The 25,574-nt window shown below is 51.7% G+C and overlaps 1 protein-coding gene across 1 annotated transcript in view; it reads right to left on the bottom strand.

Annotated features, from left to right (window-relative positions):
- The window catches only part of SIPA1L3 (signal induced proliferation associated 1 like 3), a 300,770-nt gene that overhangs the window by 26,911 nt on the left and 248,285 nt on the right, over window positions 1–25,574 (bottom strand). Inside the window, exons 14-15 of the mRNA XM_055369256.2 lie at window positions 18,658–18,776; window positions 16,106–16,533 (exon numbers count right to left, since the gene is read on the bottom strand). Of these exons, the coding sequence (XP_055225231.1) occupies window positions 16,106–16,533; window positions 18,658–18,776 (547 nt within the window). The remainder of the gene's footprint in view (window positions 1–16,105; window positions 16,534–18,657; window positions 18,777–25,574) is intronic.

Below are 25,574 nucleotides of genomic sequence, written 5' to 3'. Positions count from 1 at the left end.
AGAAGTTCTTCCAGAGCAGAACCTTTGGGACGGTATCAAGGGTTCCAACATATGTGCATCAGGAACTTTGGAAGGAGAGGAGAGAAGGGGCAGAAAAAATATTTGAAGAAATAATGGTTGGAAACTTCTTAAATCTGATGAAAACCTTACACATCTAAGAAGCTCAACAAACACCAAGTAGGAAAAATACAAAGAGAGTCACACCTAGAAAAAGAGTTGAAAGTTAAATGCTGGCCGGGCGCAGTGGCTCACGCCTGTAATTCCAGCACTTTGGGAGGCTGAGGCGGGCGGATAACCTGAGGTCAGAAGTTTGAGACCAGCCTGACCAACATGGAGAAACCCCATCTCTACTAAAATACAAAAAAAATTAGCCAGGTGTGGTGGCGCATCCATATAATCCCAGTTACTTGGGAGGCTGAAGCAGGAGAATCGCTTGAACCTGGGAGGTGGAGGTCGTGGTGAGCCGAGATCACGCCATTATGCTGTTGCACTCCAACCTGGGCAAAAAGAGTGAAACTCTGTCTCAAAAAAAAAAAAAAAAAGAAAAGAAAAAAAGAAAAATGCTAAGATAAACATCTTGAAAGCATCAAGAAAAAGATGATGCATCGCATATAGAGGAGCATCAATACAATTGGCAGGCCTATAATCCCAGCACTTTGGGAGGCCAAGACGGGAAGATCACTCAAGCCCAGGAGTTGGAAACCAGCCTGGGAAACACAGTGAGACCGCACTTCTATAAAAAAGAAAAAAAAACACAATTAATTGCTGACTTCTCATTTAAAAGAATGAAATAAAAAGTAACTTTTAAAGTGCTGAAAGAAAACAACTGTTAACCAGGAATTCTATACCCAGCAAAACCATCCTTGAAAAATGAAGGCAACAGAAAGATGTTCCTATATAAACAGAGATGGAGAGAATTTGTTGCTAGCACACCTGCCTGATACAAAATAATTTTAAAACTCCTCGGGTTAATCCCAGCACTTTGGGAAGCCAAGGCAGGTGGATCGCCTGTCAGGAGAGCGAGACCAGCCTGGCCAATATGGTGAAACCCCATCTCTACTAAAAATACAAAAATTAACCGAGTGGTGGCAGGCACCTGTAATCTCAGCTACTCAGGAGGCTGAGGCAGGTGAATTGCTTAAACCCAGGAGGCAGAGGTTGCAGTGAGCTGAGATTGCGCCACTGCACTCTAGCCTGGGTGACAGAGCGAGACTCCATCTAAAAAAAAAGAAAAAAAAAGTCCTCAGGCTGAAAGAAATGACTCTAGACAATGACCTGAGTCAGTAGACAGAAATGAATAGCCCAAGATGGCAAACTGTGGTTTAAAATAAGATTCTATAAAAGTATATGTTTTCTTATTTCTTCTCTTAACTTCCTTAAAGACATAAGACTGTATAAGGCAATAATTACAATACTATACTGCTGGGTTAAAACATATATGGATGTTTCTGACAAACAGAGCACAAAAAAGGGAGAAGGGAGAAGGAAATAGGACAATATTGGAGAAAAGTTTTATATTTTATTGGAATTTAGTATTAACCTGAATTGCACTGATAGACGCACATTATAATAACTAAAAAGATAGTTACACAAGAGTAGAATCCAAATGTTATACTAAATTATATATATTTTTTATTTTTAACTTTTGAGATAGAGTCTTACTCTGTCACTTAGGCTGGAGGGCGCAGGTGCAACCTTGGCCCACTGCAACCTCCGCCTCCCTGGCTCAAGCGATTCTCCTGCCTCAGCCTCCTGAGTAGCTGGGATTACGGGTGCATGCCACCATGCCCAGCTAATTTTTGTATTTTTAGTAGAGACAGGGTTTTGCCATGCTGGCCAGGTCTCGAACTCCTGACTTCAGGTGATCTGCCCGCCTGGGCCTCCCAAAGTGCTGGGATTTTACAGGTGTAAGCCACCACATCCGGCCTGAAATTGTATTTATTTACTACCGTATAAGGCAGTAAGGAAGAACAGAGGAGCAAGAAAGATAGTAGACATACAGAAACAATAGCAAAATGGCTAATGCAAATCCAACCATTAGCAGTAATAATTACATTTAACGTGAATGGTCTGAACACTCCCATCAAAAGGCAGGGATTGTCCAACTGGATTGAAACAGCAACTATGTAATGCGTTCCACAATTTAGCGACATCTATCAATGGAGCAAAGAGTATGCATTGGTGAGGAGATGCCCAGGAAACTACTGAAGCATATAACACCAAGAATGGTCAGGAATGCTTTCCCCAGGAGACAAGAGCATCAGAACTGAGAACTGAAGGATGACTGGCCTCAGCTTAACATTTGGCCTGGCTGGGTGTGGTGGCTCATGCCTGTAATCCCGGCACTTTGGGAGGCCAAGATGGGCAGATCATGAGGTCAGGAGATCGAGACCATCGAGACCAGTGAAACCCTGTCTCTACTAAAAAATACAAAAAAATTAGCTGGGCATGGTGGTGGGCGCCTGTAGTCCCAGCTACTCGGGAGGCTGAAGCAGGAGAATGGCATGAATCTGGGAGGTGGAGGTTGCAGTGAGCCAAGATCACGCCACTGCACTCCAGCCTGGGTGACAGAGTGAGACTCCATCTCAAAAACAAAAACAAGACATTTGGCCTCCCAGAAATCCATGCAATAGAAAAGCCTGCACAAGGCTGGGCATGGTGGCTCATGCTGTAATCCCAGCACTCTGGGAGGCCTAGGTGGGAGAACTGCTGGAGCCCAGGAGTTGCTGTAGAGACCCTATCTAGGGACGGGGTCTTGCTATGTTGCCCAGGCTGGTCTTGAACTCCGGGGCTCAAATGATCCTCCCACCCCAGCCTCCCAAAGTGCTAGGATTACAGTTGTTGAGGCACCATGCCCAGCCCTAGAGACCCCGCCTCCACAAAAAAATAAAAATAGCCAGGAATAGTAGCACATGCCCGTAGTCTTAGCTACAAAACACACACACACACACACACACACACACCAAAAGCCTGCACAAGCACACACAGGCAGGTATGAGGATGGTCTCTGTAGTACTGTTTATAATCAGGAAAAGTTGGAAATGGCCAGGCTGGAGTGCAGTGGTGTGATCTCGGCTCGCTGCAACCTCTGCGCCTCCGGGGTTCAAGCGATTCTTGTGCCTCAGCCTCCTGAGTAGCTGGGATTATAGGCATTCACCACCATGCCTGGATAATTTTTGTATTTTTAGTAGAGACGGGGTTTCACCATGTTGGCTAGGCTGGTCTTGAACTTCTGGCCTCAAGTGATCCACCTGCCTCGACCTCCCAAGGTGCTGGGATCACAGGCACGAGCCACTGCGCCCTGCCGCAAGCATATCCTTATGATCAAAAACTATGCAGCCAGTGCAAAGGTCAATCTCTGTTTATGTATGAGGACAGATGGTCTGAGCTATAGTAAATGGAAATGATGCATGGTATAAAACATGATTCTATGTATTTAAGGGAAAAAATATATAGATAGATATATACACATATGTATAGAGAAAAAGAGAAATAAAGTAGAATTTTACACTTTTTTTTGTCCTTTTTTCCCCCTTTTTGTGGGGAATGGGGTCTCACTAAATTGCCCAGGCAGGTCTTGAACTCCTGTGCTCAAGCTATCCTCCTGCCTCTGCCTCTCTGAGAGCTGGGATTACAGGCATGAGTCACCGCGCCTGGCAAAATAAACTAGAATTTTTTTTTTTTTTTTTGAGATGGAGTCTTGTTCTGTCACCCAGGCTGGAGTGCAGTGGCGCAGTCTCAGCTCACTGCAACCTCCGCTTCCCGGGTTCACGCCATTCTCCTGCCTCAGCCTCCTGAGTAGCTGGGACTACAGGCGCCCACCACCACACCTGGCTAGTTTTTTCTATTTTTGGTAGAGACGGGGTTTCACCGTGTTAGCCAGGATGGTCTCGATCTCCTGACCTCATGATCCGCCCGCCTTGGTCTCCCAAAGTGCTAGGATTACAGGCGTGAGCCACCGCGCCCGGACCAGCTAAACTAGAATTTTTAAAAAGTCACTGTATTTCATGCAAGGTAAGGGTTAAGTGGTATGTTTTTTGTTTGTTTGTTTTGTTTTTTTGTTGTTTGTTTGTTTTTTTGAGATGGAGTTTCACTCTTGTCGCCCAGGCTGGAGTGCAATGGCGTGATCTTGGCTCACTGCAACCTCCGCCTCCCAGGTTCAAGCGATTCTCCTGCCTCAGCCTCTCGAGTAGCTGGGATTACAGGCATGTGCCACCACACCCAGCTAATTTTGTATTTTTAGTAGAGATGGGGTTTCTCCATATTGGTCAGGCTGGTCTTGAACTGCTGACCTCAGGTGATCCGCCTGCCTCGACCTCCCAAAGTGCTCGGATTACAGGTGTGAGCCTCCATGCCCGGCCTAAGTGGTATGTTGGAAAGAACTGGGTTGGTAAAGATTTAGAGAAAAATCTCTGGAGGAGTGTACACTAATGGATTCTCTCTGAAAGTAGTAATGATGGGGAACATGTACGGAATAAAAGTCAAATTAAGCTGGGCATAGTGGCATATGCCTGTAGTCCCAGCTACTTGGGACGCTGAGGTGGGAGAATCGCTTGAACCCAGGAGTTTGAGGCTGCAGTGAGGCATGACTGCGCCATTGGATTCCAGCTTGGGTGACAGAGTCCCCATCACTCAAAAAAAACAAAAAAAAAACAAATAAAAAAAACAAAACAACCCTAAAAAAAGTCTAATTAAACTACATAAATGGCACAGGGTAAAAAGTAAGTGGCCAGCCGGGTGCAGTGGCTCACGCCTGTAATCCCAGTACTTTGGGAGGCTGAGGCGAATGGATCACCCGAGGTCAGGAGTTTGAGACCAGCCTGGCCAACATGGCGAAACCCCATCTGTACTTAAAAAAAAAAAAAAAAAAAAAAAAAATTAGCCAAGTGTGACGGTGTGCGCCTGTAATCCCAGCTACTCAGGAGGCTCAAGTGATTCTCCTGCCTCAACCTCCTAAGTAGATGGGATTACAGGTACCCACCATTATGCCTGGCTAATTTTTGTATTTTTTAGTAGAGACGGGGTTTCATCATGTTGGTCAGGCTGGTCTTGAACTTCTGACCTCATGATCCGCCAGCCTCGGCCTCCCAAAGTGCTGGGATTACAGCCGTGAGCCACAGCACCCAGCCTGAACGTTCTTTCTTTCTGGAGTGCCAGTGTGCCCATGCGTCCTCCCGAAGTCTCAATATCAACTTGAAAACTGGGGCAGCATAGCGTGGGCTTTGCTGTCCACCTGACCCAGTTCCAATCCTGGCTCCCATCAACACAGTGGCCAACTTGCGTGGGGTCTATTCCCCTCAGTGAGCCTCAGTTTCCTCCTCTGAGAAATGAGGCAATGACAGCACCTGCCTCACGAGATCCTATGTGCTAAGTGCTCAGCACTGAGTCCTGAGGAGGAACCGGGGAGCTGCAGGTGCCAGGGAGGTGGTGGGTCCCTGGGCTCTGGGCTCAGACAGCACTGGTGGTAGCCGGGGAGGGGCAGGCAACGTGCTCTGTGCTTCCATCCTCACCTTCAACCAGAGAGGCTATGCATTTACCTGCTTGACATCTTAGGGGAGCATTTAACATTTTGTTGGAGTCAAAGGATTTATGCTTCCAAAAAAAGCTGAAAAACCAGAGGCTGGGTAGAGAAATCATACCAGCTGCATAAGTGTGTGCAATACTTTTGGTCTGTTCAGCCTGGGGACTCTGAAGGGGACCAATGGGTGGTCCTGGGTGGGTGACAGGCTCTCAGGGAGCGAGCTGTGGTCCCTGCCTCCAGGAGAAGCAGTGGCACCGTAGGTGGCAGTGACAGTGCTGACCACTCCGAGCCTGTGGAAGCTGCCTGGCCTTGTTCTAAGCATCTTATAGGCGTCACCTCACTTAGCCGCCATAGCAACCCTGAGACAGGAACTACCACCACCTCCATGTTCCAGGTGGGGGAAACTGAGGCCCAGGGAGATGAAATAACTTGCCCGAAATGATGTAGCTAGTGGGGGATAAGAGCCAGGATGTAGACATAGGTAGTCTGGTTTGAGAGATGATATTTTAACCACCATTCTGTACTCCCAGTGACAACAACTGTTAACGATAAATATCAATACATAACACATGAGAATAAAACACAGCAGCAGCTGATACACTTGAGCCCAGCTATGTCTCCAGTCCTGTGATAAGCGCTTTAAACTCATGGTCTCAGTTCGCCCTCACAACCTTAGATGGAGGATCCTTTTTTTTTTTTTTTGAGAAAGAGTCTAGTTCTGTCACCCAGGCTGGAGTCCAGTGGTGCCATCTCGGCTCACTGCAATCAAGTGATTCTCTCGCCTCAGCCTCTCGAGTATCTGGGACTACTGGTGCCCGCCACCACACCTGGCTAATTTTTGTATTTTTAGTAGAGGCGGGGTTTCATCATGTTGGCCAGGCTGGTCTCAAACTCCTGACCTCAGGTGATCCGCCCGCCTCGGCCTCCCAAAGTGCTGGGATGACAGGCGAGCCACCGTGCCTGGCTGACAGATCCTATTATTACCCCCATTTTACAGATGAGGACATTGAGCCTCAGAGCACCTAAGGGGCCTGAGAGAGATCACACAGTTGGGGTAAGAGGTGGAGCTGTGATGTAGACATAGGCAGTCAGAGGAAGAGCCCTGAAGTCACACTGCTCACCCACACACCCTGAGGGCCCCCAGCCACTTGGCCTTCACCCTGGACCAATCTTGCTTTCTCTCCCTGACGTGTGTCATGGGCTGGAGAACCAATTCATCCCTGCATGCGGCTGGAACTGTGCTCCAGTGTAGGAGCCGTGAGCAGCCACATTGCCCCTGTGGCCTGTGGGGCAGAAGCGACGGGTCTTCAGGAAGCAGACACAGAGAGGGTCTAGGCAAGAGATTCAACAGAGATACCAATCAAGCTACTGCTCGCTACCTCCACCAACCACTGCCACCTGTATCGTCAGAGCGGCCTCCTCCCGGCTCCCTCTTCCTCCTGCATCCTTCCCCAGCCTCAGCACACAGCCAGAGAGATCCTGGGAACATGTGAATCACATCAGGACTCTCTCGGGGTTCCACCTCACTCTGGGTAGGACCCAGAGCCCTCCCCACAGGGCCCCCCATCTGCCCCCCTCTCTTCTCTGCCCCCAGCTCCTCCACACTCCCTCTCCTTCACTCTGCTCCAGCCATGCGGAAGCTGTTCCTCAAACACATCAGAAACACTGCTACCTCGGGACCTTTGCACTGCTCCCCGCCCCACAGATCTCTGCCTGGCTCCTGCACTCCCTTGAGTTCCAGGAGATGGCCTCGCTTCCTCTTCCCAAGCTGTGACTCTCCGAGGAGGTCTCTGTCTCGGGTGACCCCAGCCTCCCAACACTCACAGGCAGGGTGGGCCCCGGTGGATCTTCAGGCCCTCAGATTACCTTTCAGGGCTGTGTCCCCAGAAGGGCATCCCAGGGACTCCTGGCACAGCCTGGGGAAGCAAGGCCACGTGCTTCCTGCCTGCCTGGGAACGCCCGGCTGCGTCAGCTCCATGTGGAGCCGAGAGCTTCTGACTGCTCCTAACAGCTCTGACAAATTGCTCTGGAAGCCCAGAAAGCTCTGGAGTGCGTGCTGCCTCAGGAGAGGGCGAGGGCCAGGTGGCTGCCCGCCCAGGATCACTCAGCCCACCACGGTGCCCACGGCAGGCGCTGGCGCCTGGCAGCATGCCTGGCAGCTGGGCTCCCATGACGAATGTCTGGAGGGAGCATCTGTGAGGTCATCGATGGGCACAAGCTGCTACAGGCTGCAGCGGCTTCCACGGCAAGGGCCGCAGCCCGGGGAAGGGAGGGTAGGGGGCTCCCTGCTTAGGCGTGTCAGGACCCATCCCTCTCCTGGCAGCCTTTGAATGCTGCCCACCATCCTCCCCCTGCCCAAGATAGTCCGTCCTCTCCAGAGTAGCCTACAGTGATCTTTTCTATTTTTTCATTTTTACATTTTATTATTATCATTTTTTGAGATAAGGTCTTACTTTGTCACCCAGGCTGAGTGCAGTGATGTGATCTCGGCTCACTGCAGCCTCCACTTCCCGGGGTCAAGCAATCCTCCAACCTCAGCCTCCCAAGTAGGTGGGACAACATGCGTGTGCCACCACATCCAGCTAATTTTTTGTAGACATGGGGTTTTGCCATGTTGCTCAGGCTGGTCTTGAATTCCTGGGCTCAAGTGATCCACCTGCCTTAGCCTCCCAAAGTGCTGGGATTACAGGTGTGAGCCACTACGCCCAGCCCACAGTAATCTTTTTAAAAACATTAAGTCAGATGATGTGCTCAAATGCCTCCCATGGCTCCCATGTCCCTTGGAACCAAATCCCAGCATCTGACTTTGGTCAATATGCCCGCTAGAACCAGGCTCCTGCCACCTCACTATGCTGACCTCCTGCCACTCTCCCCCCATCCCACCTGCTTCAGCCCCTCTGGCCACCTGACCATTTCTGGAGCACTGAGAGTAAGTTCACCCTCAGGGTCTAGTCATCTACTGTTTCCACTGCCTGGATCTCACCCTGGCTTCCTACAACGCATCACCTCCTGAGAAGCCTTCCCAGAGACCCGCTGTTTTTGCCTTTCCTCCCCAGCACTTATCACCTCCTGGCACACTCCACGGTGGTTCGGCTGTCTGTCTGTCTTGTCCTGTCTCCAGGAGAATGACAGCTCCATAAGGGAGGGATGCTGCGACACCTGGCACAAAGTAGGGGCTGCAAAGGTCAGTGACTAGAAGAATCAGTCCCCGCTGGCTGCCCCACTCTGCCTCCTCTTCTCACAAGCACCTCAGGTGCTCCCAGGCCACGGCAGCCTCCAGACACGTGGCAGTCACCCTGGACTCTCACATGGCTTGCTGGCTCTGCCCTGGGCCTGCATCTCCCTCCCGGCTTACTTCCTGGCAATGCCGCCTGCTGCCACATCCACAGTTGCTCTGTCCTCCAGCTCAGGCCCACGTCCTCCCATGCAGATCCAAGCCTCAGCCCCCTCAGAGACTTTGCCTCCTGTCTCGCTGCCAGCACCATATTTTGGAACACAAATCCACCCGCATTACCCTGGCTGCTCTTAAGATGAGATCCAAACTCCATAATGGAGCTGGTAGGGCCCTGAATGTTCTGGCCACTGCTGACTTCCCCAACCTCCCATTGGCTGCCCTACCTACCTACCTACCTACCTACCTACCTCCAGGGCCTTGCTCTGTCACCCAGGATGGAGTGATCGATTGATCAACAGGGTGTCAATCAGTTCCCCAGGATGGAGTGCAGTGGTGCAATCACAGCACACTGCTGTCTCGAACTTCCAGACTCAAGTGATCCTCTCACCTCAGCCTCTCGAGTAGCTGGGACTGCAGGAGCCTACTGCCATACCCAGCTAATTTAAAAAAATTTTTGGCCAGGCATGGTGGCTCATGCCTGTAATCTCAGCACTTTGGGAGGCCAAGGTGGGTGGGTCATCCGAGGTCAGGAGTTGGAGACCAGCCTGGCCAACATGGTGAAACCCTGTCTCTACTATAAATACAAAAATTAGCCGGGCATGGTGGCAGGTGCCTGTAATCCCAGCTACTTGGGAGGCTGAGGCAGGAGAATCGCTTGAACCTGGGAGGCAGAGGTTGCAGTGAGCTGAGACTGTGCCATTGCACTGCAGCCTGGGCAACAAGAGCGAAACTCCATCTCAAAAAAAAAAAAAAAAAAAAAAAAAAGTTTTGGTAGGGGGATAGAGATGGGTCTATGTTGCCCAGGCTGGTCTCAAACTCCTGGCCTCAAGTGATGCTCCTGCCTTGGCCTCCCAAAGTGCTGGGATTACAGGCATGAGCCACTGTGCCCAGCCACAATTTCTATACTTGAGCCCAAGGGCCTGTGTTCAGTGGCCTGACGATACCACCCTCCTCCCCACCGCAGGGACTTTGCACACACAACTCTAATTCATAGACATACTTTCTCCACGCCTCATCTTTCCCTTCTGTTTTTTTGTTAATGGTAAATAGTCATATATACATTCATCTGAATGAGAAATTCAACAGACTTAAAAAAAACATATGTGTGTATATATACATAGTTGTATACATACATACTGAGGTTCACAACATATATTGAGGCCCAGAATGTGTGTGTGTCTATATATATGTTGCATATATACACACAATTTCAAAAACAGAGCAAATACCTGTATAACTGCATCCCAGATGAATGTCTCTCCAGCCCCACTGAACCCCTCTCCTTCACCCGCTCCCTCCTCCCTGTCCCCCTCATCCTTGGCAGATGTGACCCTCGTTCAGGAACATTATCGCTGGCCCTAGGCTAGATTAGACACCTCCTCCAGCTCTGCATCCCATCCACCCTCAGACCCCACCCGTCTCTGCAGGCTGTCCCCTGGCACAATTCATTCATGACTTTTGGCATTATTCACTAGCTGTTTCCCATGGGCCTCCGTCCGTGCCAGGACGGTGGGGATCTGGTCTGCCTGTTCCAGCTCCCTGCAGAGGCCCCGGTGCACAGCAGGTGCTCAGTGTGTGAATAAATACCAAGTTCTATGCCACAGAGTGCTGTGGAGGTAGACATAGGGCAGTCAATGAGTGCTCACGCTGGGCCTGTTCAAAGGTGCCTGCCTTCCAGGAGCAGAGGCTGGGGAGCAGGCTGTCACTCCAGCCCAGGGGCACGTTCTGACGACAGCACATGCGGGGGGCTGCTGGGCTGCCCGGTGCACAGTGCAGTGTGGCCGCCATGGGAGGCAGAGGCACGTGTGGCCACTTGAACCAAGGTCTGGCCCCAAGCAGGTGGCTCTGTGACCATCCAGGGAACTTGTGCCTACTGAAATGGGAAGACTGTGGGAGGCCAATGGAGTCAGGTGGGGTGAGATGGATGGTGGGAGTCCGTCTCATTCTCTGTCTGGACTGCTGTTCCCTCCTGACTTCCCTGGCTAGCTCAGACTCTTTCTCCAGGAAAGCCCCTCCCACAACTGGGCTGGCCCCTCTCACAACTGGGTTAGGGGGGCCCCCTTTGGGCTCTCACATCCCTGTACCCCTCCATCATGGCCCCAACCCCTCTGCCTGGCCCCCCCTCCATCCCACCCTGGCCCCTCTACCTGGGCCCCCTCATCTTATCCTGACCCCTCTTCGCGGCTGCCTTGTATCCCAGCCCTGACCCCTTAGCCTGGGCCCCCCACCCTGACCCTGACCCCTCTGCCTGGGCCTCGCCCATCTTGACCTGACCCCTCTGGGCTGTCTCTGTCTGGGAATGCATCTGTCAGGCAGGACTGGGGCTCCCCCAGTCACCGCTGTGTCCCCAGCACTGCCTGTAACAGGTCTTGGACCAGGGGAGATATTCTGATTTCGTGAATCTGAGGCAAGGCCTCATTTCTGTGTGTTTTTCAAATACACCCTCATACCCCATGATTCTGACAGGCAGTCTTCAAGTCAAAGCACTGTTCTAAGGGTACATTCAATCTTTACCACATCCCTATGATGTAGGTATGTGGTTTATCCCTAGTTTTACAGATGAGGAAACTGAGGCCCAGAGAGGTTCAGTTACTTGCCCTGGGGGTACACAGCCAAGAAGTTGCTGAGGGAGGGACTGAATGCAGGTGGGCTGACACTAAAGGCCACACTCTTATCCACATGGATTTTTTTTTTTTTTGAGACTGAGTCTCACTCTGTTGCCAAGGCTGAAGTGCAATGGCGTGATCTCGGCTCACTGCAACCTCTGCCTCCCAGACTCAAGCGATTCTCCCGCCTCAGCCTCCAGAATAGCTGGGACCACAGGCGTGCACCACCACGCCTGGCTAATTTTTGTATTTTCAGTAGAGATGGGGTTTCACCGTGTTGGTCAGGCTGGTCTCAAACTCCTGGCCTCAAGTGATCCACCTGCCTTGGCCTCCCAGAGTGCTGGGATTACAGGCGTGAGCCACTGTGCCGGGCCTGGATATGTTTTTTTAAATCAACTCATTTTATTTTCTCCTTAACTTGTCCAAGGTGGTATCTGTAAAATCAGGGGGTGAGTTGCAAACTCTTTTTCCTAATACTCATGAAAGCAAGCATATATCCATTTAAAATAAAACATTTTCCTCCCCGCACCACCCAAATCACCTCAAGCACCCCATTTTGGGAAATGCTGTGCCACACTCAAGCCTGGTTGCCTAGGAGAAAACTTCAGGAAGCAGCTTTAATGAGCAGATAAGAATGATTTGCAATTAGCATCAATTGTCTGTATGCAAATTAAAGCTCCCAACCGCAGGGCCCTCTTCTGCAGCGGGCTCCTTTCCCATTTCATTGCCTTCATTTCTGGGTTCAGCAGATCCTTTCCTTAGACACAGGGTTATTTCATACCCACCCTCCCATCTCAGTCACAGTCTACTCCAGGCCTGGCTGTCTTTATGTCTCGGATTTCAAATCCTCCCAGTTGTTCGGGTTCGCTAAGGTGGTGGTCCCATGCCTGGAATGGGGGCTACTGCAATCGAGACCTGAGGCCCCTGGTATAGACTCTCTTGGCTTCATGTCCCTCTTCGTGGCACAGGTTTTTTTTTTTTTTTTTTTTTCCCCACAGTGTTTTATTTTTATTTTTTATTTTTTTGAGACAGAGTTTCACTCTGTCACCCAGGCTGGAGTGCAATGTATTTTTGTTTTGTTTTGTTTTTGTTTTTGTTTTTTAAGATGGAGTCTCATTCTATTCCCCAGGCTGGAGTGCAGTGGCGCAGTCTCGGCTCACTGTACCCTCCACCTCCCAGGTTCAAGGGATTCTCCTGCCTCAGCCTCCCGAGTAGCTGGGATTACAGGCGCCCACCATCATGCCTGGCTAATTTTTGTATTTTTAGTAGAGACGGAGTTTCACCATGTGGGCCAGGCTGGTCTCGAACTCCTGACCTCAGGTGATCCGCCCACCTCGGCCTCCCAAAGTGCTGGGTTTATAGGCGTGAGCCACCGTGCCCGGCCTGTGAGGGCACACGTATTCATTTGTCTCAGTGATTATCTGATTCTCATCTGCTTCCCTCATTTGGCAGTGGGCGGTGGGGAGGCCTGGGGGCCTCATCCAAATGTGCTCCTGATTTCTCTCAGCTCCCAGCACAATGTCTGGGACCGAGCAAATCCCTAAGAAATACTTATGAATGGAGTGAATGAATAAATGAATGAAAGAGCCATTCAAAAGAGTCCACGTGTTCAAAAGATTAAGAGGTACTCGTCACCAGGTGTGGTAGCTCATGCCTGTAATCCCAGCATTTTGAGAGGCTGAGATGGGAGCATCGCTTGAGCCCAGGAGTTTGAGACCAACCTGGGCAACACAGTGAGACCCCTTCTCTACTAACAAACTTAAAAAATTAGCTGGGCATGGGGGCACACACCTGTAGTCTCAGCTACTTGGGGGGCTGAGGTGGGAGGAACACTTGAGCTGAGGAGTTCGAGGCTATCGTGAGCTATGGTCGTACTACTGCACCCCAGCCTGGGCAATAGAGCAGGACCCTGTTTCTAAAAAACAAACAGCCACTTGTCTAGGGAGATGAACTGAGAGGTCTAAAACACTCAGACAGTGCCTCTCTCTGTCTGTCTCCTCTTTCCTCCTTCAGCCCTTCTCCTGGCTCTTTGACTCAAGGAGACCCTTGGATCACAGTGTGCCCAGGGAAGTGCTGACACTACAATCACTCAAACACAGTGGTTTTCAAATCTGTCAGAGAACACTGTAAGCCATGAAATCATCTGAGTGGGGATTGATCAGCATTAAAAGTTTTTAAATAGAGTAGACTGGATCAAAGTATATCACACACAGGTTAAGAATTATTTTGGAAACCACTGCTTCACCTTTTTTTTTTTTTTTGAGATGGAATCTCGCTCTGTTGCCAGGCTGGAGTGCAGTGGCATGATCTTGGCTCACTGCAACCTCTGCATCCCAGATTCAAGCGATTCTCCTGCCTCAGCCTCCCGAGTATCTGGGACTACAGGTGCCCACCACCACGCCCAGCTAATTTTTGTATTTTCAGTAGAGATGGGGTTTCACCATGTTGGCCAGGACGGTCTCGATCTCTTGACCTTGTGATCCTCTTGCCTTGGCCTCCCAAAGTGCTGGGATTACAGGCGTGAGCCACTGCTCAAAGCCACCTTTCTTTTTTTTTTTTTTAACATAGATATTTCTGTATAGATGGACACAATTCTACTGTGGACTGTGGTCAGAAGTCTGAGTTGGCTGCCTGAGTGTGGGTGTCCTGTGTGGAGAGAGGCTGGGGTTTGAGGACTGGAAAAGGCTTTAGGGCGCCACAGGAGAGGAAGATCCCTGCGCCAACCAGGTTCTGAGCCCTGATGGCTATCGGGGACTCAGGCTAGCCCACCCCAGGCATGGTCAGGAAGGGATGTGGGGCTGTGGACTCAGGGGCTGGCACTGGACACTACAGCACAGCAAGCCCTGCTGGGGTCACAGAACCCTAAGGGGGTCCAAGGATGAGGCTGAGCTCTGTGTCTGTGTAGAATACTCTTTCCATCTCTGTGCCCTTTTCTGGAAGGCGGCTCATCGCCTCCATCTGAACGTCAGTGTGTGTGGTCGGGACTCCAGGCTGCTGGCTCGCCAATGCCTGCTTTTTTTTTCTTTTCTTTTTTTTTTGAGACAGAGTCTTGCTCTGTCGCCAGGGTGGAGTGCAGTGGCACGATCTCGGCTCACTGCAACCTCTGCCCCCTGGGTTCAAGCGATTCCCCTGCCTCAGCCTCCCGAGTAGCTGGGACTACAGGCGCCCACTACCATGCCTGGCTAATTTTTTTTGTATTTTAGTAGAGACGGTGTTTCACCATGTTGGCCAGGATAGTCTGGATCTCCTGACCTCATGATCCACCCGCCTTGGCCTCCCAAAGTGCTGGGATTACAGGTATGAGCCACCGTTTCCAGCCAATGCCTACTCTTTCTCTCTTACTCCTGTCTGCCTCTCTACCAGTGGCTCTCAAAGTGTGGTCCTGGGACCAGCAGCATCAGCATTTACTGAGAACTTAATGCATATTCTCAGCCGGGCATGGTGGCTCACACCTGTGATCCCAGCAATTTGGGAGGCTGAGGTGGGAGGATCCCTTTAGGTCAGGAGTTTGAGACCAGCCTGGCCAACATGGTGAAACCCTGTCTCTACTAAAAATACAAAAATTAGTTGGGCATGGTGGTGGGCACCTGTAATCTCAGCTACTCGGGAGGCCGAGGCAGGAGAATCACTTGAACCTGGGAGGTGGAGGGTGCAGTGAGCCTGAGACCGCACCACTGCACTCCGGCCTGGTGAATAGAACGAAACTCTGTCTAAAAAACAAACAAAAAAACACCAATGCACGTTCTCAGGTCTCCCGCTCCGACCTGTTGAATCAGAAACTCTGGGTGGGGGCCAGCAGCTGGAGTGAACAAGCCTTTGAGGGCTTCTGTGGGGACGATCGCCGTATACGGTAGAGCCTGGAAGACCAAACTACAACTTTCCAGACCTCCTTGTAGCTGGGATGGACCCGTGATGCCAGCTGCTGAAAGGGGTTCTGGGAAAGTGTTTGCTTTCTCCATAGGAAGGGAAAGGTGCTCAGAGGCTGCCAACTTTCCCCTCTTCTCTGTCCCCAACTGCCACTCGCCAGGCAGCACAGCTCCATCTCAAGGCAAGTGAGACATGAGCCAGCATGGTAAAGATGCCGAGTAGGGAGACACAGACCGCCAATCCTTGAGGCTCTCCACAAGCCACAGCACTAGCCTGGCTCTGCCCTCTCTGGACTTCATGTTAGGGGACTGTTTGTTACACCTCTTTTGTTTAAGCCACAGTGGGTCAGGTTTCCTATTGCCTCCAGCCAAATACACTCTAACAGATACAGTCTGTGACCCTTTAGAAAGCATAAAAACTTTTGGTATCAGCAGAGAGCAAAGAAAAAAGAGACAGAGGGTCAGAGAGAACCAGAGACAGATGAAAACAGAGAGACAGAAGGCCAGGGGTTTCTTTCCCTCCACCTGGGGTCCCTGAATGCTGATGGATGGGCAATAAGGCAGAGGTCCATGAGCCCCTCAATTCTGTCAGCAAACCAATGACTAGGTGCATTCATCCGTGAGTGTGTTTCTGGGGAGGAGAACCCCACCATCAGGACCGTAAAAGAACTGGTGAAGTGGAAGGTGGTTAGAACCCAGACTAGGTGCAACAGCTTACCTGGGCTGCCTCGGTGGGTCTCGGCTGCCCCCCGCCAGTCCCGTGGGGGTGCTGGAGCCGGAGGAGTACAGCTTCGGTCGGTAGCCCTTGCTTTGGCCGGCAACTGCGGGGGCAGGGGAGACCTCCCGCCGCCTGTCTGTGTGGTGGGACCTCCCAGCGGCCTCGCGACCCCCGCCACAAAGGCCCATACTTCCAGGGGGCTTGTGTGGCTTGGCGGGCCGTGGAGCCTTGGCCAGGGACATGCAGCTAGGGCTGGAGTTGTAGAGGGTGGTGTCGATGCCGCTGTCACTAGAGCCACCCTTGGAGAGGGGGTCTTGCTCTGGCTCCAGGGGGTCCAGGGGGTCGAACCAGCGGTCGTCGCTGTGGCTGCTGGATGCGTTGCTGGAGAGGGTGTTGCTGCTGGAATGACTTGAGTATTGAGGTTCTCCCTGAGAGGCAAGAGAAGCGTGTCATTCCCAGACTCCAGGGCGGGGGCGCATCTTCCCTTGCCGGGTCCTCCCTCCGCCTGGGCCTTAACCCTGGGACCAGACAGCTTCAAATCCTGGCTTCTCATCTACTGGCCGTGTTACCTTGGGCAAGTGATTTACCTTCCCTTAGCCTCAGTTTCCACATCTGTAAAATGGAGGGTGATAGTAAGCCTGCCTCATGGGGCTGCTCAGAGGAACAAATGACATCACGCACAGAACATGCTTCCCACATCTCAGACTCAGCGAATCTAAGACTGAGCTTGGCGGCGTCTTCCCCGTCTCAATGACGCCGGTCATGCTTTCAGCTGCCCCTGCCAAGAGCTGTGGACTCACCTTGACCCCGCTTTTGCTCTCACTCATGTCCAGCCCACTAGCAAACCCTGCTGCCTGTGTCCTCAACACAGATCCGGGACCTGTCACTTCCTGCTCCACGGCTCTGCGTGGTCCTGTCCATGCCTGTCCTGTCCTCCCCCCGGGGCCAGTGCAGCAGCCTCCTCCCTGGTCTCTCTGCACCCTCATCCCCCTGTTTATTCCCCACATGCAGCCAGCAGAAGGCTGAGAACACCTGAGTTAGATGATGACCCCCACCTGTGGCTCCATCTTACTCCAGGCACAAGTGAGAGTTCCCAGCATGGCCCATGGGGCTTTGATGCTTGGGTCCCGGTCTCCAACTTCATCTCCCCTCCCTCCCGATCACGTTGCTGTGGCCATGGTGGCCCCCTTGCTATTCTCGGAACATACTGGGCACTCCCCGTCAGGGCCTCTGCGCCTGCTGCTCCCTCTGCCTGCAATACTCTTCCCTGAGAGATCTTCATGGGCCCCCCCTTCCTTCACTCAAGGTTTCCGCTCAAAGGTCACCCCCTCAAAGGCCCTCTCTGACCACATCATCCTCGAGCTGCAGTGCTTGTCACTCTCTCCCCTGGACTGTTTTTTTTTGTTTGTTTGTTTGTTTTGGTTTTTTTTTTTGAGATAGAGTCTCGCTCTGTGGCTGAGGCTGGAGTGCAGTGGTGCAATCTCGGCTGACTGCAGCCTCTGCCTCCTGGGTTCAAGCGATTCTTGTGCCTCAGCCTCCCAAGGAGCTGGGATTATAGGTTCCTGCCACCACGCCTGGCTAATTTTTGTATTTTTAGTAGAGACGGGGTTTTACTAGGTTGCCCAGGCTGGTCTCGAACTCCTGACTGCAGGTGATCCGTCCGCCTTGGCCTCCTAAAGCGCTGGGATTATAGGCGTGAGCCACTGCGCCCAGCCCGCGCTTTTTCTTATACAACAGATCTGTTTATCTGCTTACTGCTTGCTGCCCCAAATGGGAAGTCAGCTTCCTGAGGACAGGGCTGGTCTGTCCTCTTCATCATCATGGTCCCAATGCCTGGAGTGTTGTAAGCACTTCTCAAACACCCACTGAATGAATGGATACAAAGAGATTGCCAAGAGCCCCTGCAAACCATGTCCTCCTCCTGGACACACAGGACTACATCTCCCAGCCTTCCTGGGCCATGCAAGACTACATTTCCCAGCCTCCCTTGCAGTTAGGTGTGGCCACGTGATGGAATGGAAGGGATTCATGCCATTTCCAGGCCTGGGCTAAAAAACACCTCCCATGTGATCTTTTCTCCCACTCACCTCCACTGCTGGAAAGACGCAGGGACCCAGCAGAGGGCTTGGAACCTCTGAGGGACAGCAGAGCCACAAGAGGGAGGGAGCCTGGGCTCTGAATCACCACATGAATGGTGGGTAGATGCTCACTGAATACCTGCACTGCGCTGTTACAGTAGAGGGAAATCCACTTCCACTGTATAAAGTCACTGAGATTTGGGGCTGTCTGTTACAGCAGCTGATTTACCATGACTGATGGAACAATGAGGAAACTGCGGCTCGAGGAGGTAAAGGGATTTGCCCAAGATGACCTGGCTGATGAGGGCTGGAGCCAGAATGTGAACCTGGGTGGTTCCAACTCAGACCAAGTATTCAACCCCTCTGCTGAGTGGAAGGTGGCAGAGGTGGAGGATGTGCTCAAGTGTGAAGCTCAGAGGCCACACCCAGGCAGGCCTGGCTCCCCCGGTAGGGCAGGGTGGGGCCCAGACTCACTTTGGAATGCCTGTTGGGGGAATCTTTGCCTGCTGCATCCTGCCTGGACGGGTGCTTGTTCCCGCTGCTTCTGGCTATGGCTGAGAGCCTGGCCTGGGCAGGCACATGCCACAAAGGCTCTGTAGGAAAACAGGAGACACACCAGTGGTTAGGAGTGACTCAGGCCAGGGCCTGAAGAATCTGGCCCCTCTGCCAGACTGTCTGCTCACCCATGGCATGACCCCATCAATTTACACCTTGGAGTGCAACACTCAGTAACAGAGAATACATCTCAGCACATACTATGTGCCAGACACCGTTCTGAGGGCCTCACTGAAGCCGTGCAATATCCCATATCCCTCTCTCCCTGTCACCCAGGCTAAAAAGTGCAATGGAATGATCATAGCTCACTGTAACCTTGAACTCCTGGGTTGAAGCCATCCTCCCGCCTCAGCCTCCCAAGTAGCTAGGACTACAGGTGTGCATCACCATGCTTGGCTAATTTTTTTTTTTTTTTTGAGTACTTGCTACAGCATCCAGGGTGGTCTTGAACTCCTGGCCTCAAGTGATCCTCCTGCCTCAGCTTCCCAAAGTGCTGGGATGATAGGTGTGAGCCACCATGCCTAGCCTCCTTTACCCATTTATCTATGAGCTTGACTGTCTTTTTTGAGATGGGGTCTTGCTCTGTCGCTCAGGCTGGAGTGCAGTGGTGTGATCTCAGCTCACTGCAACCTCCACCGCCCAGGGTTCAAGTGATTCTCCTGTCTCAGCCTCCCAAGCAGCTGGGATTACAGGTGTGGCACCACCACGCCCAGCTAATTGTTTTGTATTTTTAGTGGAGACGGGGTTTCACCATATTGGCCAGGCTGGTCTTGAACTCCTGACCTCGTGATCCACCTGCCTCGGCCTCCCAAAGTGCTGGGATTACAGGTGTGAGCTACCGCACCCGGCCCAAACTATCTTTTATCTTATTGGTTAGTAGAGTTCTTTACATATGCAAGGTAGCAATCCTTTGTTGGTTATATGTACATAGTTGTTTTTTTTTTTTTTTTTTTTTTGAGATGGAGTCTTGCTCTGTCACCCAGGCTAGAGCGCAGTGGTGTGATCTCGGCTCACTGCAACCTCTGCCTCCCAGGTCAAGTGATTCTCCTGCCTCAGCCTCCTGAGTAGCTGGGATTACAGACACTGGCCACCACGCCCGGCTAATTTTTGTATTTTTAGTAGAGACGGGGTTTCACCATCTTGGCCAGGCTGGTCTCGAACTCCTGACCTCGTGATCCACCCATCTCAGCCTCCCAAAGTGCTGGGATTACAGATGTGAGCCACCGTGCCCGACCCACAACTTTTTTAAAAACAAAAATGGAATAATAATAAACACTGTCCTACAACTTAATTTTTCACTTTGTAATATGTCTATACTTGCTTTTCTCTTTATATCTTCACCATAGGTCTTCACATAATTGAACGTGATGTTACCCTAATAGTATTGCACTAAGTGAATGTACATCAGTGACCTGCCAGTTTCCTACTGATGGATATTTAGGTTATCTTGAACAGTCTTGCAGTGGCCTTCCCTCTACATGCGACTTTGAGCAAGCGTGGGATTGTGTGTGGGACAGAGAGTGCTACTGGTGGAATTGCTGGTCCAAAGGTGAAGCGGGTTTAAGAGTAGTGGCTGCTGTGGATGTCAGGCCTGGCACGGTGGCTCACGCCTGTAATCCCAGCACTTTGGGAGGCCGAGGCGGGCAGAGCACGAGGTCAAGAGTTGAGACCATCCTGTCCAACATGGTGAAACCCCGTCTCTACTAAAAAAAATACAAAAAATAGCTGGGTGTGGTGGTGTACGCCTGTAGTCCCAGCTACTTGGGAGGCTGAGGCAGAAGAATCGCTTGGACCTGGGAGGAGGAGGCCGCAGTGAGCCGAGATCGCACCCCTGCACTCCAGCCTGGCGACTAAGTGAGACTCCGTCTCAAAAAAAAAAAAAGAGTAGCAGCTGCTGTGGATGTCAACTGGTTTAACCTCTCCAGCCTAGTCAGTATGCCTGGACCAAGTATCTTGCTGACCTTAAAAAAAAAATTGGCCAGGTGCGGTGGCTCATGCCTGTAATCCCAGCACTTTGGGAGGCCAAGGTGGGGGGATCATTTGAGGTCAGGAGTTCAGGACCAGCCTGACCAACATGGTGAAACCCTGTCTCTCCTAAAAATACAAAAAAATTAGCTGGGTGTGATGGCACATGCCTGTAGTCCCAGCTACTCGGGAGGTTGAGGTAGGAGAATTGCTTGAATCTGGGAGGTGGAGGCTGCAGTGAGCCGAGATCGCGCCATTACACTCCAGCCTGGGCAACAGAGCAATACTCCGTCTCAAAAAAATAAATAAAAAAAAAATAAATAAATACATACATACATAAAAAGTGACCAACCCCAGTGGAGGGCATTTAGATATTATCTATGGAAATTACAAATGCACTAACTGAGGAGCTGAACGCCGGTGATTTAACCCCAAAGCTGACTTTTGATCACTATGGTATTCAAGATCATTAACATAATGATAATTCCCATTAAGTGTGTGTTCTGTGTCAGGCGCTACGGTAAGCACTCTGCATACATTACCCTGCTGCGTCCTCCCAGTACCACTGTGAAGTGGGTATCAGGAGCATCTCCGATAGATGTGGAACAAGACTCGGAGAGGTTAAGCAGCTGGTCCAAGGTCGCACAGTGGGAAAGGGCCAGGCAGGACGTGGGGCTCAGGTCGGCCTAGTTTAGCACCTGTGCTGTCAAGCCCTGCCTCCTCCCTCGGCTTCACCAACAACGGCAATGCTGGCAGTGGTGGAGAGTGAGTGCCTGATGGGCAGGAGCTCTTGTTCTCCTAATGATGGGCCATGGGCTTGGCCGGCATTATCTCACTGGACCCCCCCCCAAACTGCCCTGGAAGGAGAGACACCTAGGATGTCCACTACAGGAGTGGGACCTGAGGCTGAGGGTGAGGAGGTCACTGCTGAGGCCACACACCAAGCATACGCCCAACTCAGAACTGCCCACCAGGCCTGTGGGACCCCGAGCTTGCACTCACACTGCCACCTCCGGTGCAAGCCCACTCTTGGGCCCATGTTCCTGCTGGGGAAGGTGGCCTGGATGACCGGGCAGGGTACTCAGGGCCACCGCAGAGAATGGCCTGGCTGGACATGGTCTAGTCTCAGTTGAGGGTGTCACCGCCTGTGTGGCTTTCACTGGGGAACCATGGATGCGAGAAAGTGGGGAGGCTGGCCTCTTTGTCCACCTGCTCTGCCTCCCATTGATGGTTTTCCTCTTTGGGGCATCTTTATACACCCAGAAGGTGCTGGCTCCCCGGGAGGTGGGCAGTCACGCTGGGAGACCACATTTCTACAGAGCGAAGCCCATGGCAGTCACATCCGGCCTCAAAAACCACAGACAACAGACAACTCCAGTGCTCTGCCTCTGGGCTGACCTCTGCCCCTGACTTGACACTTGAACTCGGCTGCCCTGCAGCACCTCCACTTGGGTATCTATCAGGCACCTCTCACTGAACATGGCCAAGGCCAAGCCAAGGGCTGTACCTTCCCCCAAACCTGCATCTCCCACAATTTTCCTGCTCAGTTCATGGCTTCTCCTTTCAGCTGCTGTGGCCAAACCCCCTGTGGCATCCTTGACTTCTCTCATGCCCACAACTAGGCATCATCAAGAAATTTGGTTAATGCTGCCTTTAAAATACTATATCCAGAATCGTGCATCTCCGCCTACCTCTGTCCCCACCTGGTCCTGCTCCCACCCCACTTGACAGTAATCTGTAGCCAGGGGCTCCTGGGAACACCCAAGTCAGATCCTGCCCCTCCTCTGCACAGAAGACTGAGACCTGCGGCTCCTGTCCCACTCTCAGTACAGGACAACCGCCTCCCCGTGGCCCACGAGGCTCCACATACTCTGCCCCTGTCCCCTCCCTGATCTCAGTTCTCACCATATGGGCCTCGTCGCCACCACCTCAGGGTCTCCAACTAGCTGTTCACTTTCCCTGGAATGTTCTCATCCCCACTGACTTCTTTGCATTATTCCAACCTCACCTGAAATGTGATTTGCTCAGACATGCCCTCCAAACCCTGTAAATCTCTTTCTGCACACTGTGACAGTTTCCACTTTTTTTTCTTTTGAGACAGAGACTGCTCTGTTGCCCAGGCTGGAGTGCAGTGGCACAATCTCGGCTCATTGCAACCTCCACCTCCCAGGTTCAAGTGATTCTCCTGCCTCAGCCTCCCGAGCAGCTGGGATTACAGGCGCCCACCACTATGCTTGGCTAATTTTTAGTAGAGATGGGGTTTCACCATGTTGGCCAGGCTGCTCTCGAACTCCTGACCTCAAGTGATCCGCCTGCCTCGGCCTCCGAAAGTGCTGGGATTACAGACATGAGACACCGTGCCCGGCCTAGTTTCCACTTTATACTCGGCATTACTGTTAATGTTTTATCATCAATGTGTCCCTGTTATTGTCCAATTCTCCCACCAGACTTTCAGCTCCAATAAGGCAGAAAACATGCCTGCCTGGCTCACCTGGTATCCCTGGCGCTCAGCCTGGTGGCATCATCAGTTGAATGCATGCACAGGTGAAAGGGCAGCTTCCTCCCCATCCTGGCTGCCCCTGCATTCTCCTGCCCCAGCTCTGCCCTCAGCAGGCCCTGATCCTGTCCCCTAGTTCTCTGGATCAGCCTTCAGTGACCTGCTGGCCTTCCTACCTCAAACTTGACATGCTGGGCAGGGGACAGCGTGAGAGCATGCTAAAACCCTGGGCCAGGCACAGTCTCTGGGCAGCCGGTGACCGTGGAGGCAACCCTCCCAACCTGGGTGCTCTGAGGCCTGGGAAACGCTCACACTCTGTGGGTGAGGGGTTGTGGGTGGAGCTTATGGAGGGGTTCTGGGACCCAACAGGGCTCCGTTCATATCCTGATTACGCTGCTCACCAGCAGTGACCTGGGACAAGTGACAACCTTTCTGTGCCTCATCGTCCTCCTCTCTAACCGGGGGCAGTCGCAGTGCCCACCCTGTTGCGTTCCTGAGACGACTAAACATGAAGGCATGTGCAGCGTGCACACTGGACAATCCACGAAACTGTGCAGCTGTTATTAGGATGGCTCGCTCCATCGGGGCTGGGCAAACCCCCACATCTGCTGCGAAGCCTGATCCTTGCCATCTTTAGTGAACCAACTTTTTTAAATTTTTTTATTTTATTGAGACAGGTGTTGCTCTGTTGGCCAGGCTGGAGTGTAGTGGATCATGGCTCGCTGTAGCCTCAAACTCTCGGGCTCAAGCCATCCTTCCACCTCAGCCTCTTGAGCAGCTGGGACCATAGGTGCACACTGCCAGACCTAGCTATTTTTTTTTTATTTTTTGTAGAGGCAGAGTCCCACTAGGTTGCCCACGCTGGTTTCGAACTCCTAGCCTCAAGCAATCCTCCCACCTCAGCCTCCCACAGTGCTAGAATTATAGGTGTGAGCCACAGGCCCTGGCCTTTTTTCTGAGTCTTGAATACATTCTAGACCTCACAATGATTTCTTTTTTTATTTTTTAGATGGAGTCCCACTCTGTCTCCGAGGCAGGAGTGCAATGTGTGATCTCAGCTCACTGCAACCTCTGTCTCCCGGGTTCAAGCGATTCTCCTGCCTCAGCCTCCTGAGTAGCTGGGATTACAGGTGCATGCCACCACACCCAGCTAATTTTTATATTTTTGGTACAGATAGGGTTTCATCATGTTGGTCAGGCTGGTCTTGAGCTCCTGACCTCAAGTGATCCACCCGCCTCGGCCTCCCAAAGTGCTGGGATTACAGGCGTGAGCCACCGCGCCCAGCCTCATGATGATTTCTAAACACAGATTCCCCTGATCCATGTGGGTGTGTGTGTGTGGCGGCAGCAATTTTAGGAGTCAACTATAACAAGGTCCCAAGGAAGTGAGAGGGGAGCCAAGCTCCAGGGGACAGAAGAGGGAAGGGAAGGGCAACGGTGAGTTTCTTTTTTGGGGCCCATGGTGTATGCAGGAAACACTTCCTCCCCATTTTGTACTTTGGTGTGTAATGAAATAGCCAAGCAACACTTTTCTCTTTTTCTGAACTTGCTGAGGAAAAAGGAAAAAAGGGATCCAAATCTATCTGTCTTGGAGCAAAGATGACAGAATTGCAGGCAGTGACATGATCAAATGTGCTGAGGACAGGAGCAAACCACGCACGCCCTGGAGACAGCAAAGAGGCTGAGGCCCCAGCAGTTCGACCTGCTTCCCTGAAGCCCAACCACTGTCTCTGGTTTTTGTTTTTTTTGAGACAGAGTTTCTCTCTCGTTACCCAGGCTGGAGTGGAACGGTGCGATCTCAGCTCACTGCAACCTTTGCCTCCCATGTTCAAGTGATTCTCCTGCCTCAGCCTCCTGAGTAGTTGGGATTACAGGCATGCACCATCACGCCTGGTTAATTTTTGTATTTTTAGTAGAGACGGGGTTTCGCCAAGTTGGCCAGGCTGGTCTCGAACTCCTGATCTCAGGAGATCGGCCTGCCTCGGCCTCCCAAAATGCTGGGATTATAGGCGTGACACTGTCTCTGGTTTAAGAGAACCATGGGCTGAGATATTGAGGAATTCTCCAGGCCACGAATCTTGGGGCATGCAGCCTCTTCCATACCCCACAGCATCTGGGGGAGCTGGTGTGCTGATGGGGTCAGCTCTCCCAGCTGCCTGGAAATTCTCAGACACTCCCTAAGAGGACATCTCCACCCCTCCCACTCTGACGTCACTGCTTTCTAACATTGCTCATTTGTTTGCTTCCTTCTGAATCCATCTCACCTATTCATCTGCTGGTTCTCAGACTTCAAAGGGGCTACAAGTTTGTTCTATGGAATTATGTTTAAAATATTCATCTGAGTAGTTCACAACATGATTAATAATGGGGAAGA

Source organism: Gorilla gorilla, chromosome 20 (assembly GCF_029281585.2).
Source record: "Gorilla gorilla gorilla isolate KB3781 chromosome 20, NHGRI_mGorGor1-v2.1_pri, whole genome shotgun sequence".
In the NCBI taxonomy this organism is placed as follows: Eukaryota; Metazoa; Chordata; class Mammalia; order Primates; family Hominidae; genus Gorilla; species Gorilla gorilla.
This window is presented reverse-complemented; position numbering and strand designations above follow the sequence as displayed.